The sequence below is a fragment of the Schistocerca nitens genome, chromosome 8, assembly GCF_023898315.1.
Source record: "Schistocerca nitens isolate TAMUIC-IGC-003100 chromosome 8, iqSchNite1.1, whole genome shotgun sequence".
In the NCBI taxonomy this organism is placed as follows: domain Eukaryota; kingdom Metazoa; phylum Arthropoda; class Insecta; order Orthoptera; family Acrididae; genus Schistocerca; species Schistocerca nitens.
Genome location: NC_064621.1, coordinates 598,822,526 through 598,843,525, shown reverse-complemented (window position 1 = coordinate 598,843,525; position 21,000 = coordinate 598,822,526). Strand labels below are relative to the sequence as shown.

The following is a 21,000-nucleotide window of genomic DNA, read 5'->3' as shown; positions in this document are numbered from 1 at the left end:
GAACAGAAAAGCCGCGATGGATGACCTGGAGAAAGCCAAAAGACATATTCTCAGAAAAATTCATGGCCCAAGGTTGCTCCCAGATGGAACCTACTGTATCAACAGTCAGAATCAGCCAACACCAGTATGCGACATAGGAGGCTCAAGTTATGTGGGCACCAACAATGAATGGACAACAATAGGCTTATCAAGAAGATCTTATCATCAGTTTAAAGCTACAAGACTGGAAGCTTGCGGTTTAATGAAGTACTAAAGGACTTGGATTCGGCTGGGATCTCTGATCTTGAGGTAAGGTAGAAGATCGTTCGAAATTTTGTGCTATGGTAAATTCTTGGACCCCACAATCTAGAGTCCCTAAACGTCAGAAGCCCATTTCACAGGGGAGGAAGGAGAAATTATCAGCATGGCTCAAGAGGTATTGGGAACGGAAGAGAGCATTGAAGAAGAACTAATCATAAGCACTCCTTAATGGGCTAAATCAATAATAATGAATGAAAGAATACTGGAGGAAGAAGAAAGAAGAACAACAGATGAAGCATTGAAATTGGCGCACCATCCTTAGACGACCCAAACAAAAAAGAAGAAGAAATAAGCTTGAGTAATCAATTTATATTTCCCTTAAAAGTTGGGTATTTAATGTATTTGAATGATTAGTCAGAAATGCCATGTCATACAACCAATCCTGGATTTTAAATTTAGTGCAGTTTCTGTTGTTTTCAGTCATGAAAATTTCAGTTTTATCAATTTCAGAAATTGCTACAACATTCTACTGTGACTTGGTCGTCTTATTTGTGTGTGAAAAATTAAATCACAGTATTTGCTGTTGATACACTGTCTGTGATTGATACCATGAAGTAAGTAAACTACCTGTTGATACTTCAACTGTTGTTGATGCTGTGATCTTCAGTTCAAAGATTGCTTTGATTCATTCATCTGAACCTGTGTTTTGTATTCACACCTTGGTCCCCCTCTTCTTTTCATGACATGTTCAAAACCTGGGGACCTTGGGGACCAAGTATCCTGGTGAGTTTTACTGTGCAGTTTAGTCAGATCCTCATCATGAGTTTCTAAATGCTGTTTCACTAATGATGTTAATCCAGAATTAATTCCTAGTGTGGAAGACATGCTGTCAGTCAAAATGCCTAGTAATTTGGTCAAATCTAAATCACTGTTGGGACAGATACAATTCTCCACACAAGTCTGTCAGGTGCAAGTCTCTTCACCTCTGAATAACTACAGCAACCTGCATCAATTTGAAACTGCTTCCTTGTTCTCAAGCTGTGGTCTCACACTGCAGCTTTTATCTTCCTGAACCCACTAAGCAGCCAACAGAAGACTTATGGGATCTTTATCAATCCAAGGCATTTGAATGCTTGAATTACACCAATGTAATGGATAAACTATATGAATGTGTGATAAACGTTACGAGTGTAGTTGTTTTCCATGAAGAAGAAAGCTTTGTGTGTGTGTGCCAACTTTGTTCATTGTTCTCTCTCACTAACTGTCATTCCCCTCTTGCTTTCTGCTGGTACTCAAGAAGGCATAAGAAGAGCCCTGACAGCTCCCAGCACTATAGCCAGTTTCAACTGGGGAGTGGTACTGGCTACAGGTGAAAATAGTATCCATCTACATAGCTGTGATCAAAATGAGGCATTGACATAGAGACATTGACAAAATCTTTTACGTTAGTTGTTGGTTGAGGTAGGCTCATGAAGCTGCTGCCACCCCCCCCCCCCCCACCCCCTCCTTAGCCTGCTGCAGCTGTCAGCAATCAACTAACTGCCGACTCAACTATAATTTGGTTGCTATAGAAGAAGAACAGGTGTTTCATGTTTGTCTAGCATAATGTTGAGGGTCGAGTGTGTACAGAATAATGTGGACAGTAGATACACAATCTGCAGAGCACTCTTGGGGAGAGTTGTAGTGGAGGGGTTGCGGGCAGCCATTGTAGGGGAAATTCTGAGTGCTGTAGGGGAAGTGACATCTTAAACTGAAGCTTACGTCATATTTTTTGTGAATGTTAAGTGGAACCCCTCCAACCCCACTCATGCGTGGTGGTCATTTGAAAATATCTACTGTCACTTCTACTTAATTAAGCATCTAGAAAGAATTCTGCTGAAAATGCAACAAAGCAGCGATTTCTTTTCACCTGGCTCCTTAACTGTTTGCAACTTTCAGACAAGCATCATAAGTAGAGAATTTTGAGTAAAACATACTTTTCTCTTGTTGTCATGTTAAACTATGAACAGTGGAGTTTATACAATGTCACTTCATTAACATGATGTGCAGGCGCAGTTGCGAGAGAATTCTGAAACGGGGGCTTATTAAGTTTATTAAATTAGGAACTGAGGAAAAGTAAGGTCAGTTCCTTAATAAAAAGCATGTCCTGAGTACAAAAATAAACTTGTAGTGTCTTTAGTTACGTTACCCCAAAATCCACAGTATTTCTCATTTCACCAGCTATCAGTGGCCCTTAAAAATTAATTCCCTCATCAGAAAAGTCTGTAGTTAGTGGAATAACATAGTAGATAATGAAGTTCTGCTTAGTAACTATATCTCAAAATACCCTCCTCTTTGCATACTGTCATTTTCCAAAATCTCATTTCGATATCTCAAACCATTTATGAAATATGAGGAATGTTGTGGATGTTTCATTCTGCATTTATCGCTGGCATGCACGACTGCAAGTGATCAATTTTCTCAGATAGAGACCTTCGCCCAGTCTAAAGAAAAATTCAGTATACTGGCTAAATGTTACGTAACATGTTACGTAACAATACCAGATAAGTAAAGGTATTACTCACCATATAATGGAGTTGCTGAGTCAATGATAGGCACAACGAGAAGATTCACACAATTATAGCTTTTGGCCATAAAGGCCTTTGTCAGCAGTAGACACACACACACACACACACACACACACACACACACACACACACACACACACACACACACACATGCAAACACAACTTGCACATACATCTGCTGTCTCAGAGCTGAAACTACACTGTGAGCAGCAGCACCAGTGCATGGTGGGAGTGGTGACTGGGTGGGGGTAAGGAGGAGGCTGTGGCAGGGAGGGGGAGGGATAGTATGGTGGAAGTGGCGGACAGTGAAGTGTTGCAGTTTAGATGGAGGGCAGGAGAGAAGGTGCGGTGGGGGTAAGTAGCGGAAAGGAGAGAAATAAAAAGAATGTAAAAGACTGGGTGTGGCGGTGAAATGACGGCTGTGTAGTGCTGGAATGGGAACAGGGAGGGGGCTGGATGGGTGAGGGCAGTGACTAATGAAGGTTGAGGTCACTGCTCAATTCAGAAAAGCTGGTGTTGGTGGGAAGGGTCCATATGCCACAGGCTGTGAAGCAGTCATTGAGATGAGGGATATCATGTTTGGCAGCGTGTTCAGCAACAGGGTGGTCCACTTGTTTTTTGGCCACAGTTTGTCGGTGGCCATTCATACGGATGGACAGCTTGTTGGTTGTCATGCTTACATAGATTGCAGCACAGTGGTTGCAGCTTAGCTTGTAAATCACATGGTTGGTTTCACAGATAGCCCTGCCGTTTATGGGATAGGTGATGTTAGTGACCGGTCCGGGGTAGGTGGTGGTAGGAGGATGTATGGTACAGGTCTTGCATCTAGGTCTATTACAGGGGTATGAGCCATGAGGTATGGGGTTGGGAGCAGGGGTTGTGTAAGGATGGACGAGTATATTGTGTAGGTTTGGTGGACGGCAGAATACCACGGTAGGAGGGGTGGGAAGGATAGTGAGCAGGACATTTCTCATTTCAGAGCACAACGAGAGGTAATCGAACCCCTGGCGGAGAATGTAATTCAGTTGCTCTAGTCCTGGATGGTTCTGAGTTATGAGGGGAATGCTCCTCTGTGGCCGGACTGTGGGACTTTTGGAGGTGGTGGGAGACTGGAAACATGAGGCACGGGAGATTTGTTTTTGTACAAGGATGGGAGCATAATTATGGTCAGTGAAGGCTTCAGTGAGAACCTCGGTGTATTTAGTAAGGGACTGCTCATCACTGCAGATGGTGGCTAGGCTGTACGGAAGGGACTTCTTGGTGTGGAATGGGTGGCAGCTGTCGAAGTGGAGGTATTGCTGGTGGTTAGTAGGTTTGATATGGACAAAGGTACTGATGTAGCCATCTCTGAGGTGGTGGTCAACTTCTAGAAAGGTGGCTTGTTGGATTGAGTAGGACCAGGTGAAGCAAATGGGGGAGAAGTTATTGAGGTTCTGGAGGAATGTGAATAAGGTGTCCTCACCTTCAATCCAGATAGCAAAGATGTCATCAATGAATCTGAACCAGGTGAGGGGTTTAGGATTCTGTGTTTTTAGGAAGGTTCCTCTAGATGGCCCATGAATAGGTCAGCATAGGCTGATACCATGCGGGTGCCCATAGCCATACCATGGATTTGTTTGTAGGTAATGCCTTCAAAGGAGAAGTAATTGTGGGTGAGGATATAGTTGGTCATGGAGACTAGGAAGGAGGTTGTTGGTCTGGAATCCATAGGGTGTCTGGAAAGGTAGTGTTGGATAGCAGTAAGGCCATAGGCATTAGCGATGTTAGTGTACAGGGAGGTGGCATCAACAGTGACGAGCAGGGCACCGTGTGGTAAAGGGACAGGAACTGTGGAGAGTTGGTCGAGGAAATGGTTGGTACCTTTTATAAGATGCCAACCACACACTGCCAAACTTGATATCCCTCGTCTCAATGACTGCTTCACAGCGTGTTCCATGTGGATCATTCCCACCAACACCAGCTTTTCTGAATTGAATAGTGGCCTCAACCTTCGTTAGTCACTGCCCTCACCCATCCAGCCCCCTCCCTGTTCCCATCCCAGCACTACACAGCCGTCATTTCTCCGCCACACTCAGTCTTTTAATTTCTTTTTATTTCTCTCCTTTCCGCTACTTACCCCCTCCTTTCCTTCTCTGGTATTGTTACATTCCATCCTGGATTTAACATGTTCTGTAATATACATCAAACGCAAAATTTTAGCAACCCCTTTTCTCATTGCAAACTTTTTCAAATTTCGTGCAGTGTCTTACTTAAGTGCAAATATCACAATATATATGACGATTAATGAAATGATGGGCATGTCAACATGAAGTTGACATATAAAGCTGTAAGTAATGCAAAAGTGAAAATTTTTTTACTGAATAGTTTCTGTACAGTTGTTTTAGAAAGAGTGCAAGGCATGTACCTTGATTCTGTCATCTCAACACATCGCTGACCAGCCAAAAGTGGGAAAACAATGTCAGCCTCCCCTTCCAAACAAACGAATTACTTCAACCAGTGCTTTGGACAAAAATTGGTCACTGTGCAGCACTCACAGTATCCCGCCTAAACTCTGACTGGTTTTCTCAGTTTGTCTAGCTTAATGTTGATTGTGAGAAGTAGTAGCAAGTGCCAAGAAAAGAAAAGCTGGTTGACTGGAGAGGTAATACACTAAAGAATAAACTGAATGTGTATTATGAACCTTCTACGCAAAAGAAGACTGTACAAAATAAAAAGGAAAATGTGTTACAGATTCATAAAAGACATCTATAGATACAGCAGAAAACTATTGAAAATATTTAAGGTCCTTCATGAATGAAGGAAGACGAAACGTGACAAAACAGATAGATGACATCTACCCATTGGAAGCTGGTGAGAGCAGTGTAGATCTGCTTTTCAAGAATCACTGAAAATGAGTCAAGTAAAGCCAGTATTTAAGAAAGGGTGCACAGTTGAATTAGGAAACTGCAGTTCAATATAGCTGATTTTTAATGCTGCAAAAATCTATGAAACAATAATAAAGAATGAACTGAAAATTTGTGTAGCAAAATTTAACAGTATGGGTTCTGAATAGGGAAGTCAATGATAAAAGCATCACTGTCGTTTGTTAAACATGTTCTGAGTCATTGAACAAGCAACAAAAGACTTTTGGGAACTTTTTGGACCTACAGAGTTTGACTGTGAGAATCATTCCAATGTAATGGAGGAACTGAGTCAGTGTATGATTCGGGGGAAATGCTGACATAATAAAATCGTATATTAACTGTGCACAGTAATCAAACATACTAGTGAGAGAAATACAATCAAATACTGATCTAAGCTACAAACTGTCGTAGGATGGTGTGTCACAAGGTGTGCTACACATGTCAATGCTATTAGTATTTATTCTCTATGTAAATGATTTCCCAGGCAATAAAAGTTAGGGACTTGCTGGTTTTGCTGATATGACAATTATTTTTGAGCAGTTAAGAAAAAGGACTAACTTGAAAAGATAGCAGTTCTTAATACTGAAAATACAGGTAAGTTGCTACTGCAAAACAAACTTTTTGCAAATGAGTCTAAAACAATACATGTTACGTTTCAAACCAAATAGAGTGAAGGATGTAATGTAAATATTAAAATAAATAAAAGGTAATAAAGAAATAAGCAGTACAATTTTTGGGAACTGTTACAGAAATGCATTGACATTGAGAGAAGGGCATAGTTGCGCTATGTAAAAAAATAAGGACACAGTTCTTTCTCATACACAGAATGGCAAGTGCTGTGGATGGCATAGTAGTCATGACAATATAATATGGACTCATATTCCGACATTTGTCTACTTAAAGGTAATATTTGTGATTCAGAAAAGAACAGTGAGGTGAGTAGCAAAAATACTACATAGATAGGCTTGTAGGAAAGGTTTTATCCAACTTAATATTATTACAGCGTACTCACTGTAAGCATATCAGAATATTATGGAACTGAGAGCAAGTGGTGATGACCTTGCAACAGGAGGAACAGAAAATTATTGAGACACAAGATAGTGAAATCTCAAAATGGCAATGAATGCTCCAGGTGAAGCAGGCAAATGGTTTTTTAATAAGTTACCTAACTCAATTAAGGAAATAAAAGTAGCCTAATTAAAATCATTATAATTGGTTTATTCTATTAGTGTATACATTTTGTGATATACCCAATACTCACAGCTTCAACCTACATGCAAATAATAAATAAATAAATAAATAAAGTCGTTCAACAGTGTATTTCTATGGTGGAGTGATTTGGGGAATCATAGGAGTATTAAATTCTGTAGTTATCATCTCTGCATATATTTATTAAGTTTCTTCCATGCAACAAATTACAGTAATATTTAATTCTTACAGTTCTCAATAAAACTTAAAAAGTCAATACAAGCTGAAATAAGAAAGCAGGCTGATAGCTGCAATCTTGTGGCATGTTTCCATTAACACAGTTTCAAAAACTGAAAAGTTGAATAATATCATACAAAACTTGTTCTTCTTTATGAAATACATAGTTTCAAAAAATGCATATGTTGCACTTTCAAAGTAACAATTATTAATATAAGAAATTAGGATGGAAATAAATACACTATTTAGCGAATGGTTACTCTTCTGAATTTGTTTTCAGCTAATGGCACATGGTATTTTATAAGTGCCAGGGAATAGTTATATGAAAATTTTAATTCTGTACTGCTTACTTGCACTCATTTTTATATTCCATTTCATCTCTTTTCATTCTGGCATCAAATGCATTGAAAGTGTGCCAGTCATGCATAGCTTCATGGCTGAACTAGCTGTTGTGTGAAGATAAAATGTCGATTCACAGTACTGGAAGTACAGATGCTCTAGTACTGATGTAAGGTGATACTTTTAAATCCACCCATCTTTGGGAACTCGTTTAATAGTGTTAACATCTTCAATCCTCTTGCCCGGCCTCAAGGGCTCTGGTGAGCTGTGTGTTGAGCCCAGAAGCTGCTCCGTACTGCATCCTGGTACCAAATTACTTCCTGATGCAGAACACGCTGCATTGGTGCTGTTTTCGGTCTGTGCCAGTGTTACTTCAAACTTTGGAAGTGCTGAAGGTGCTAATGGTTGTTGCTGCGGCTGCTGACGCTGTTTGGCTGGCTGTGCCTACATATATATGGAAACAAAAAATCATGAAAAATGAATAAATACAACAAATAAAGAGATTCAAAATAAGTAACTAATAAGTAACTGTTGATTTTATTTTGTCAGCATAACTGCAATGCAATACATGATGTGTGTATAACATTTGTGTGTGTGTGCATATTACTATGCAATAAGCAGTTTGGACCATGTATATTCATGGAATTTATGATTTTATTCTTTTTTCAATCTCATTTGAAATGTTTTAAACTCCGAATGTATAATATGTCGTTCTAACACAGTTAACCCCTGTACATGTGTGGGTGGCGGGAAGGAAGGAAGGAGAAATGTAAAGTTTTCTGGAGTTGCGTAGAAATGGAATGTATTTCACTGAGTGAACATTGTAAATTTATGGTAGCAAGGCATCTAGGAGTATTAAATATGAAAATCACGTACGAATCAGGTTTGTTGTCTACATTATTCTACAAACACATCAACCTGTAGGGCTTCCAGACAGAAGAAGTTCAAGCTATGGATTTAAGGAGATCCTGAAGAAACAAGATGAGTATTTTTTCTTTTAAACTACCACTAGACTTGGCGAACAATATTGAATTAACTCCGTGAACAATTATTACAATTAACAGTCATCCAATGTGCATAACAAAGGAGGTCGTTAAAGTGTATTACCTTTAAGTGCTGTATATCTTTGGATAACGCTGTATTAATGTAAATCTAAATGAGACAGTACCTTCATTCGAAGGCTTGTATACACGAGAGAAGTTTTGAGTGGATGATTTGTATTTTAGTTATTTTTGTCATACAAAACATCAAGTTAGAATTATAACAGTGAGATAACGCTGCAAGTAGTTATACTTTCAGCAAACAAAAGTATTACGTACCTGTGATTAGTTACTTTGATGACAATGTTCATTTTTAGGGTTCCATGCCTCAGTCAGTAAAAACATAACCCTTATAGAATCATTTTGTTGCCCATCTGTCTGTACTAGAGTTAAAAACCCTTTTTCTTGGGAGTGGGTAGCTGTAGCTATTTGAAATTATTGTCACATACTGAGGTCTACAGTCCCTTGGCATTGTAAAAAATGAAGCTTCTAAGCCAGCACAGTCAAAAGATAATGGCCATTTATATAACATATTTTGATACTTGCAAACTCACTCACCTGTAGAGTATTTCCATTGATGTAAAATCATGAAATTTGCCAAGAAGCAAAGTTTTACGGAACATTTAAAGAAAAAAAAAAAAAGGAATATGTTAATCTATAAATATATCACATCAAAACAATATTTCTTTTGTAATTAGTTATTTGATTTCAAACTTGAAATTAAAATGTTGTCAAAAGTCTTGGAATCCCTGGGACAAATATCTTACCAGTATCAATGTTGATAACAGGCAAAACTCATTGAGATTCTCAATTTCCAGAATGGAAAAACTGTCTATGTAGATTATTGAGTTCATATGGAATCTTCAGTTTGCGAGTCCTACTCGCACCTAGCTAATTTTTGTGTTACTGGTGATCACTCATTGTGGCAGTTTATTCTGACATATTTGAACAGGTTTCTTGTAAGAGAACCTACAAACTTCTTGATTCCATAACAGTTCACCATTTGCAAAGATGCTCAGCATTAGAAAGATTTATTGGCCTCATCAACAAGGTTTGGCCCTTAGATGTTTGCTGCGTTACTCCTACTCTGGCAACACACAGTATATGAGTAAATTGTTACGTTCTGCCATAGATCATTTCAGCATTAAACAATAGGTTTGCTTCATATTTGACCAAGCAAGCCAAATCAGAGGAAGGTAAGGGTGATACCTGAGGGAGTTACATTTGCCACGTCCATCATGTTCAGCTGTCTTGGCCAACCAAAATGCAAGGTGAGGAGTTGGTCACCTTTCTCACCATTGGTCACCTTTTGTAAAATTGTCACCTTTTGTCAGCTTTTTAAATTTTTGTCATTTTTTCAACCTTTTCTATTCTTTTAGGAAGAAAATTTATTTACTTTTGTTTCCAAATTTATGTATTCATGTTCATTTTTTGAATGCTCCGGTGGTAAAAGTAGATAAAGTATAATTTGAGGGGCTCTGAAATTTGAGATTGTTCCTTTTTTGAGTTTTTGAATGTTTTTGTTTTTTGTGCAACTGTTATTAATCTCAAATATTCTATTTCTGTTCCAGAGTCTTAATTTTTGCTGTAGTGGCAAAGCTGCTGTTGTGATACACTGTTCAGTATTGAAAATAAACTTTTCAAGGTTTTAAAATGCAAATTCCATAGGGACTGACTTGAAAAGACATAGTTTGAAAATTAAGGCCCATGCATTGAGGAAAAAGTTAGTGAAACTGAACTGTTCTACAGTGTATGTCCTTATTCAATTATATTTTAGCCAAAAGCTTTTCAGACACCTTTTAACCATTCACTTTCAAAAAAACGTAAGTGTAACTTTGAAATTAAGTGTGAACCACATCACTTACATTTAGAGCTTTCAGATCAGACACCCTACAATTTTGGTAAGTGCGCCAACAAAATGAATATTAAGTGTCAAGGAGAGTTCCACCCCCATCAAATTGATTTGGACAATGAAACCAGTGATTTACAATTACTGTGTCGATTTGTCAAATGATATTTGTAACATGTTAAGAAGATATCCCCTACCAGCATTTCTGAAGATTTTTCAGTTTCATCTAAGAAAATGAGATACCTAATAACTGTAGGACTGGCACCATATTTCAGTGAATCTATGTTAGAAGAAGAAGCATTCTCATCGCATTACGCATTGAGTTTAGATGAAACAATCAATTTCAAAGATGAAGCAGAATTACAAACAACCTTTACTTTCGGTCAAAGAGTAAGTTTTGCATAACAGTGCATCACCTAAGAACTTTCTTTATCGGTGGCAAAGCAGATGATGAAACGTTACATCAGAAATTTTGTGAAGTACTTTCTGAACCCAACTTGTTCCGAAATAAATGCCTTATGCTGGGATTATCATTATTTTAATGGTTGGCCTATTTTATGGGAAGAATTTGAAGAAATTAAAATAAGTTTAACATTCCACATCACAAGTTTTTGAGGTATACAACCACAAGGTGGCTTTTTTTTAGGATCTTTAGCTGATAGGATTTTGGAACAAAGGGGTGGTATTTAGTATTACTTTGTAAAGCATATACCTCTAAAAAGAATTCTGCTGTTGTTCAATCAGAATCCTACAGTACCATTGGGAATGCTTTAAAAAAATCTTCTATGAAAGCAGAATTTCATTACATAATTTCATCTATAGAACTATTCAGTAAGTTCACACATTTTTTTCCAAACCTGAATGTCTGGAATGGTTACTCATTAGATGAATGGAAGGTTCTAGCATTTTAAAAAGACAACTGAGCTTTAGCTCACGAAGCTGTTGACTATTACTGGCCACAGCACATCTCAAAAAGACTCATCATACATAGTGTTAAAGTATCCCAAGATTTTGAAAGTTGCTATCTAGAGATGGTACATACAAATATTAGACAGCCTTATCAGCACCTGACTGAGTTTGAAAAGGATCTCATTGTGGGTGTCCATTTGGAGATGGCCAAATCATGCAGTATTCAGATTTGTGGGGAATTTGGATGTGACAGTGGCTTGATGGTGGATTGCATAGGGATGTGAGAGCAGAAATACTCTTAAAGCTTCGATCGGCCACATCTGACCACCATAAGGAGGGGCCACTGTGTTCTACACAAGCGCATCGCAACCCTTTCATGTCTGCCATCCACGAACATCGAATGGATGCCCTGCAACAATCTATCTCATTCAGAACCACTGGTCAGAGACTAGCAGTAGCTGGACATGGGAATTATCATCTTGTGGTCAGCGATGTATTGTGGTTCTGCACTACCCCTGATGACCATTGTCATGAAGTATTGTGGTGACCTGGACGGAGGACACATTCTTCATTATTTTGGAGAGGCACAGTTGTATTATTCCTGATGTTATCATGTGGTGTATCATGGTGTGGGTGAAATCATGGTACGAGTGACTTCAGGTTGCAGCTATTAGTGGTTGAGGGAACTCCGACAGCACAGTGGTATGCCATGGACATCCTACATCCTGTGTGTTACCTTGCTCATGTGGCAGTATTGTGGCGTCATTTTTCAACAGGACAATGCTTGTTAACACATTACACCCGAGTCTGTGAACTGTCTGCTGATGTTGAGGTACTCCCATGGGTAGTAGGGTCTGAAGATCTGTCCCCAATAAAACATGGATCTAGTTAAGATGTCAACTCCATCACAGTGCCACTATCCAGGATATCAAGGAGCAGTTACAACAGTTGTGGGTCAGTGTGTGTCAACACTTGTGTATGTGAACTGTCTGCAGATATTGAGGTACTCGCATGGCCTCAAGATCTGTCCCTGATAGAACATGGATCTTGCTAAGGCGTCAATTCCGTCCCAGTGTCAGCATCCAGGATATCGAGGAGTAATTACAACAGTTGTGGGGCAGTGTGTGTCAGTTGAGGAAGCAACAGCTTTTGATCCCTTTCCCAACCAAGTTAGTGCATGCATCTAGGCTATAAGGGGTGCATGATGTTCTGTTAAGTAAGCATCATATTCTTTGTAAATTTGACTTAATTTTGTAATCACTCTTATAATGTTATGTTCCCTCTCAAACTGTGAAGTTTCAGTTTGTTTTCTCCTCCTCTCCTGGATGCTTCAGTATTGTTTATCAGGAAGTATAAACTTTCAGTACCTTGAATTTCAGCAAGGATTTTTTTTTAAAGAATGAACATTTAAGAATTAAAGAATGAATGGGAAGAAGAAGGCACAGCAATGTAAAAATATCTTGAAGAGGGCAAATAGTGTGCTAGAACAGCTGCATTTATACCTGTTTTAACTAGTTTTGCCATAGAATATCGAGACTGGTTTCCTCACACTGTAAGTATGACCCTTTGTGCCCAATGTGCAGAAATTAACATTCTTTGTGTGTGACATGCTAAGGTACTACAAATATCAGCAATAAGGAGATTGCTTACAAATCAGTTGTGCAAGCATTTCTAGAATATTGATCAAGTGTGTGGGATGCATACCAAATAGGACTAACAGGGAATATTGAACGTATACAAAGAAGAGCAGCACAAATGGTCACAGGTTTGTTTGATCCATGGAAGAGTGTCACAGAGATACTGAAGAAACTGAACTGACGGACTCTTGAAGATAGATGTAAACTATCCCGAGAAAATCTAAAGTTTAAAGAACCAGCTTTAAATGATGACTCAGTATACTACAACTCCCTATGTATAGCTCGCGTAGGAATCTTGAGGATAAGATTAGAATAATTACCACACACACCAAGGCATTCAAACAGTAATTCTTGCCGCACTCCACACACGAATGGAGTCTCAGAGAGACATAACGAAAAGACTGCTGTATATTTGAGCATATAACCAAAAGGGGTTCTTCTGAAGTAGAAAACACACACACACACATTCACAGAAGCACAATTGACAAACACATGACTACTGTCTCTGGCCACTATTACCCATGATCTACCCTCCCATACAAAAGATCCCACCCATTTTCTCCACCGTTCTTGTTCCTTTACTACATGGTGCCCAGCTCATCACTATTTATACCATCTCCCTCTGCACTAACATCCCTAACGCCCTTAGCCTTGCCGCTGTTGAGCAGTACTTTTGCCAATATCTAACTTCTAACATCATGGGCATTAGGGATGTTAGTGTTGATGGAGGTGGCATCAGTAATGATGAGCAGGATGTCCTTTTGTGAATATGTGCTTTTTCTACTTCAGCTCAGATGAGTAGCATACTTTTTGTTGTGCCTGTCTTAATTAACACTTCCTCTATATGGTGAGTAGTAATATACAGTTTTCATAATATTGTAGTCAAAGCTAACACTTATAGCTGTAAAGACGCCCTCATAGGTCCAATGTTTATTGCACAGTAATGATTCCTGCGCAGTAATATCGACTTAGATCTGTATTTATACGAATATTGAAGGAGTTTGGAGAGCTTTAAAAGTACTGAAGCTTATTCAGTGTTATTGTGCTGTATGTTGTACCATGCAAGATTGGTATTGTACAATACAAGTCAGTTTCTGATTAGACAGAAAGAAATTTAATTATCTCTCGACAAATTTACACAAGGAACTATAAGTGAATGACAAAAGACGAGGAAGTGGGTAGGAAGACGTGTATGAAAGTACTTTGTAGTACTTTGAAGAAATGAACTTCCTGATTGATCAGGAAACATTAGATACAGTGTTGTCCACAATTGCAGAAGAAACTGAAGATCATGGTGTCATGATAGTACACATAAATGTTTATTTTACATGTATCAACTCTCAGAATTGGCTAATAACGTGAGCTCAGCTGACCAGTGAGCAGACCTATGTGTTTATATTTATTGTCACAGTACACACATAAAATTACATGAGCTGTCAGTCAGCATGTTTTTTTTCCCCCATTTGTAACTGTAGTTAATGTAGAGAAATACATAGAAAACGGCCCATGTAGACAATAAATACAGTTCACTTGTTTCATTTGTAATTTGTTATTATTGTGGTTTACAAATCTGTGCTGCTATGAAAGAGCCTCTGGCCACTGACACATTCACAGAAAGCTTCTTGGAAGACCATTTTTCACATCATGATCAGCTGATTTGTGTGATGTGCTATTTTCAGGAGCTTCTCTTATTGTTGTAATTTTACACTGTCATCCTGTGTAAGTGTATAAAATGTGCATCTGTCATTTAAATATGTAATCGCTGTCATAATGCACTCGAGCAAGAGCGGTGTTTCACACTTGTCAACAATTTAAAATAACGAGTATGGAACAAGATGTTAGTTCCACATTGCTGAGCACTGACATGTTCACTATGAAGGCAGAGTTTTAATGGTCACATTCTGGGCATAAACATTGTGCAATAATGTTGTGCCATTTTTGGCCTTGCACTTCTGTGCAATATATTGACACAGTATTATTGTACCAGTATTATTGAGTGTGTGAGGGATGCTTAAGTTCTCTTCCAAATTCTTGCTTACTGTTGAATCGACTTTTCTGTGGATGCCAGAAGATATGAAAGATAAAGGTAATGTGGTAGCCAAACCACAATTTTATACCAGCAGGCAAGTAATGGATTATTAACTGGTATGCTACCAACTGTTAAAAACTTTGTCTGCACCAATGAAAGAGAAACACTTCTGTAAAAATTGCATATCCTGAAAAACGAGCCCATAACTATCACGCAGGACCTCATTGGTTTCGACTAATGAAGTAGGAGAGGGACATACAGCCTAGCTGGGAACCAATAATCCCTTCATTACATCACAAATCACTGTTGTTTCTACAGCTTGGCAGAAGACAAAGAAAAGGATTATCACTAAAATGACTACCATACTACATTGGAATATAAATGGATTCAGTTCACATGTAGAGAAATTGAGATACACAGCACAACAAAAGACCCTTTGTTTGTGACTCTAGAGAGGTATTTTAAAGACTAGTAACATTCTGCTCAGGAGCTGTGGCCATATAGTACAGAACAATGGGAAAAGGATAAATGGGAAGTTGCCATCTTCTCTAGCCTTCTGTTGAGTCTGTCAGATCTGCCAATAGTCAGCAGCAGTGATGCATTTTCATTAGTGGTTTTCCTTCTCCAAACCCATTCATTATTTTGTGCTTCAGTATTGGAATGACTGCTCTATCAATGAGATCATGCTGATTACTCAATTCGATACATCGAGCCCATTTCATTTTAGTAGTACATTTATTTGGATGTAACATCATTTGCAAGAAGTGCAACTACTAGAATGTAATTTTTTGTTGTTTTCAAATTGTTTAATCATTTGTTATAATGTTGTGAATATTGAGTATAAAACAATACAGTTTGTCTAATTTTATAGTGGTTATATACTTGATCATGGCAGATTATAGCAAGGTGTTTACTCTCCTTGATGGAAAACATGTTTGAGAAATGCCGAAGATGTAAAATAAGTTTGAAATTGGAATTATTTTCAAATTTCCCATTTCAGAGGTCAGAGCTCATTGTCTCTCCTTGTTTGTGAAAGGGCACCATGTTTCAAGTACTTGTCTTTGGGTTCTCCTCTATGTGACGGATTACGTTCTCTTGGAAGTCAGATTGCAGTGCATCCGTGGAGACAAGACTCATCCCTCCTATTTGCAAACATCCTAAATTTTCACAGCCATTGCTGTAGTTTGATAAAAATGGAATGTGGTGTCATAATTACAACAGAGACTGATGAAGGCACTCTCTCAATTTTCTTGCATTTTCATAACATGCAAGATATCAGAGTGATCCAGTCTTCCACAACGTATCAAAGTGATCCAAGCTTCAAACTTCTTTTGTATCCAAAGTACATTTCAGGACACGGTTTCCATATCAAAACATCATATCGATGTAACTTTATCTACAGGGTCAGTATACAAGTAATTTATTTTGACAACAATGAAAATTAGACGGTTTCATTATCAAAATTTTATCTGCAAGGTCAGTATACAAGTAATTTATTTTGGCAACAATGAAAATTAGACCAGAAGAAAAGCATTCCTGAAACCTCAGGAATTCATATGGGTTTTGAGCAGAGGCTAAAACATATTAGGCTAACGCTTGAAGAAGAAGTAAAAGATGAGGACAGAAAAAAGGAAAATGGATCTGGGAGTCAAGAGGAAAATGTTTAATACCTGTACTGGAAAAATATTGTTGCAAAGTGTGCAGTGAAACATTTTCCTCTGACTGCAGCAATTTTTTTTATTTGTTACCAAAGCCCAACAGTGATGATGGGCCAGTTTAATGATTCATATTTCTTTTGTTGTTGTGCTCTTATGTCACTGTAGTTTTTCTGTAAACATATTTGTCATTTACAATGTGTCTTAATTGTTAACGAAATTTGATGAAAAAGAGCAAGTGTATAAGTGCTGTGATACAATGCTCCTGATCTCATTGCAGAAGACATTGTGTCAGATGGAAAGTTAATGTTTCGTGCCACTTCCTGCCACCAAAATTTCCAGGTAGTTGCTATCATGGTACACATGCCAACTAAAAATACTGTATGTTCTCCCTGTCTATCACCGGCTGGTGTGGCCGAGCAGTTCTAAGTGCTTCAGTCTGGAACCACACAACCACTACGGTCGCAGATTCGAATCCTGCCTTGGGCATGGATGTGTGTGATGTCCTCAGGTTAGTTAGGTTTGAGTAGTTCTAAGTTCTAGGGGACTGATGACCTCAGATGTTAAGTCCCATAGTGCTCAGAGCCATTTGGACACTGTCTACCAGCACACAATTCCCCAGACAAAATTGTTCTATTTGACCATCTAACACGGCTGTAGCAGAGGTCACTAATATGTGCCTGTGCAGTAGCACATAACTTTGTGGTAAGCTAGTTTAGGTTCTGATGGTGGATGAAGTGTGCTAACCTAGTGAGTGAACATAAGCAAACTGTTCAGGATAATGACCCTGAAATCTGTGAAAGTTTATGCGTGAAACTGTCCCAAGGGAACAGTAGAAGAAGTGAGGAGAACCAGAAATAAAGGACTGGATTCTAATTTTCCGTCATGGTCACAGAATAGTACAAAACATTGCGAGAATTAGAGACAACTTTACAGCTTTGGCTCACATCTTTCTGCTGTGGTGAAGCCATGTATGCAATACAGTGAATCTTCCTCAGCAAATGATTGAACCATATCATTTGAGGTACAAATAGCATAGCCAAAAACCAGGCAAATGAAGCCATTAGCCACAAGAAAGTGACACTCTGTAAGTTAATTGGGATTAAAGTAGTTGTCAACATTCCACACAAACATAATCTGATGGAACAATTGATTATGAACTTGAAAGTGTGTAAAACAGATGAGGCTTAAGGCAACATGTAATAAATTTCATAGTGTGTCTCTGGTAAATGTCAGCAATCTAGAAAGAGATCTGTGCACAACTCATGATATGCACATGAGTAAAAGAGGTAAAAAGACGGTAAGTAAATTAATTATTGAAGAAATGAGATGAAATTTTACATTAAGTGGTGTAAATAAATGTATTGCCATGGAACTACCCACTCAGGCAGGATCTTCCACAAAACAGCCATCTGGTAAGCCACAGAAACCTTTAAAGCCTGATGGACAGTCTGGTAGTCCTAAATCACCCTTGATGGTCCAGCAGGAGAAACTCAGTCCTAATATCTGGAATTTTTGTAGTCTTAAAAGCAAACAGTCTGGTGGAATGACACCTACAGCCAGTGTCAGCAATCCAAACTGATTCAGATTAGTTCAACAAAACTTTCAGAGTCTTAGCAATAAGTACAGTGAGTTGGATACCATTGCAGGGACTGATAACTGTGATGTTTGAGTTATAAGTTAACATATATACAGATGAGCTAATTAGTGTATGTCAGTCAACCTCTATGATCTTTTGCTCAGCATTCAGCAGAAACGTGGTGGTGTGGTAGATATATCTTTGCAGCAAGAGGTAGTAACTATGATATAACAGATATGAGTATTTTCAGCACAGGGGGTATAATAGAACTAACTACAAGTGGAAGAAAGAAAATTTAATTGTTATAGGCCTATACAGACCTCCTTGTGGTAGCCTAGATATTTTCTTTGAAGCTCTTAATGGCCTGCTTTTTGATATAGCTACTAAACACTGCATTAAAACTGGCTTGACTGTTTGGGGAGTTACAACAGAGTATCATCAAATGCCAATATCAGATCACAGATGTTTTAATGAATACTTTCCTTCTATAGTTCACAAAGTTGTGCCCTGCAACTCATGTATTTGAAAAACGTCATATTACTTTTGTGAGATGCTGGTAAAATACTTTATTTGTACATCCAGTTTCAGTCGTCTGACCATCATCAGGTTCATGAAAGTGTTCACAGCATCATGTTAGGTAAAATCATCATCAGGTGATAAATCCATGAATAATGCACTGTTAGCATATCATAATATAAATTATTTCATCTGTCTGTAAAAGCTGTGCTAGGGAGTGTATACATTCACGTTAAAACTGTACTCGGTGTTAATCTAGTGAACAAGTTCATACCTTGCAGAAGTGAGTGAACAGCTGATCTCTGTTTACTGATAGAACCAAAGATTAGCTGTTCAGTTGCCTCTTTGTGGTAGGAATCTGTTCACAGTGTTAGTGCCAATTACAGTTTTAATATGAATGAGTACACTTCCTAGCACAGTTTATTATAGATTGACAATGTCGTTTATATTGCAATATGATAACAGTGTATTATTAATGGTTTTATCACTTGAGGATAATGATTGTATGTTTCGCCTAACATGATGCTGCAGATACTTGTATGAACCTGATGATGGTCAGATAACTGAAATTGGTTGTGTAAATAAAGTATTTTTTTTTAATACTAGACTAGTGACATTCCTGAGCCATCACAATGTAATATTAGAAAATCAGAATAGTTTTATGAAAAACAAGTGATTTTCAGTAGCCTTAGCACAATTAATAGACGAAATAACTGCCATAGAGAACAAGGGGTATGTTACTACAGTGTTCCTTGAGAAAGCTTTTCATTTTGGCAGCATCACCATATTACTCGACAAGCTGTGGGATCTGTGTATATTAGAGAAACTGGCTATGAGTTAATAAAATCATATGTCAGCAAAAGTAAATTTGTGTTGCTCTAAATAAGCATTGGGTCTTTCAGATCCATAATTACTGATATCAGACATGGAGTAGCTCAAGGTTCTGTGTTGGGACCCATTCTTTTCTTTATTTATGTTAACAGTGTGTACCACTGTTCTCCTTACTCTTAAAAAGAAAAAAATGTATGCAGATGATGCATCAACTGTTTGAAAACACAAAACTTACTGTGCAACAGTGTAACCAATGAAATAGTCAAAATATTTCAACAAAAGCCATCTAAATGTAAATACTGCAAAGACTGGCCTTCAAAAGTGAAATAATTGTGGGTCAGGTTGTTGTTGGTCAGGAGGATGAGGAAAGATGTGTTCCTTTTGGTATCAGGAGTACACAGGAAAGGTAGTGTTCCACAGCTGCAAAACCGTGGGCATGGAGGTACGGGCATACGAGAACTGCACATCCACAGTGAACAACAAGCAATCTGTTGGTGATGAGAGAAACTGTAAGGAAGTGAGTGTTTCTTGGCTGTAACTTGAGAGGTTATGGATAATAGTTTGGAGATGTTGTTCAACAAAGGCAGAGGTTTGTTCTGTGGGACCATTGTAACCAGCCAGGATGGGACGACTGGTAGGGAGACTTACGGGGTTGGATTTGTGGATTTTGGGGAGTAGTTAGAAGGCAGGAGTGTGTGTGTGTGGGGGGGGGGGGGGGGGAGTGTTCATTCAAGAGGGTGATAGATTCAGATGTCAGGTTTTGGAATGGACCAAAGGCCTTGAGCTGCTGGAGAGCATGTTGGACTCCTGGGATGGGATCATGATTGTAAGGTTTGTATGCAGAGATGATGGAAAATTGGCAGCCAGCAACATAGTCACTACAATTCATGACTACAGTTTTGGAATCTTTGTCCACAGTGAGGATGATAAGGTCTGGATTAGTTCTCAGGTTATGGATGGCTGTCTGTTCAATAGGAGCAAAGTTAGAGTCAGTAGAGAGGGATTTAGGAAAGACAAGTGAGGCCAAGTTAGATGTGAAGAGCTCTTGAAAGATTAGTGAAGGATGAATGGGTGGAAGATTAGAACCATCACGGTCGGAGGCAGGTTAGAACTGTTTTAAACAAGGGGCTGTGTGGGGTATTTTTGGCTGTTGTCAGAGGAGTGCACGGCAAATAAATATTTCCACTGTAGAGAATGAGTGAAGGAAAGGAGGTCCTTTACAAGTCCTGCATGATTGAACATAGGTTTTGGGCTAAAGGAAAATACTGAGACTTCTGCAGGGTTCAGGGTTTTGGCAGAACAGTTGATAGCAGTGGGTGTTCTGGAGCAGTGTGTTTATGGAGGGTGAGGAAGCTTTTGGGTATATGGAAGACAGAATAAGTCAACAAGGCATAGTTGGGGAGCTCTGAGGTATTGACAGGAATGTTGGATTGGAGGGGTAGATTATTTCTTAGCTGTAAGTGATCCCACGCGGGTATAAG

The 21,000-nt window shown here is 38.6% G+C and overlaps 1 protein-coding gene across 1 annotated transcript in view; it reads right to left on the bottom strand.

The window, feature by feature from the left end:
* Positions 1 to 7,080: 7,080 nt before the first annotated feature.
* LOC126199303 (transient-receptor-potential-like protein) overlaps positions 7,081 to 21,000 on the bottom strand; it is a 212,081-nt gene continuing 198,161 nt past the window's right edge. Inside the window, exon 20 of the mRNA XM_049936138.1 lies at positions 7,081 to 7,918. Within this exon, the coding sequence (XP_049792095.1) occupies positions 7,658 to 7,918 (261 nt within the window). The 3' untranslated portion in view covers positions 7,081 to 7,657. The remainder of the gene's footprint in view (positions 7,919 to 21,000) is intronic.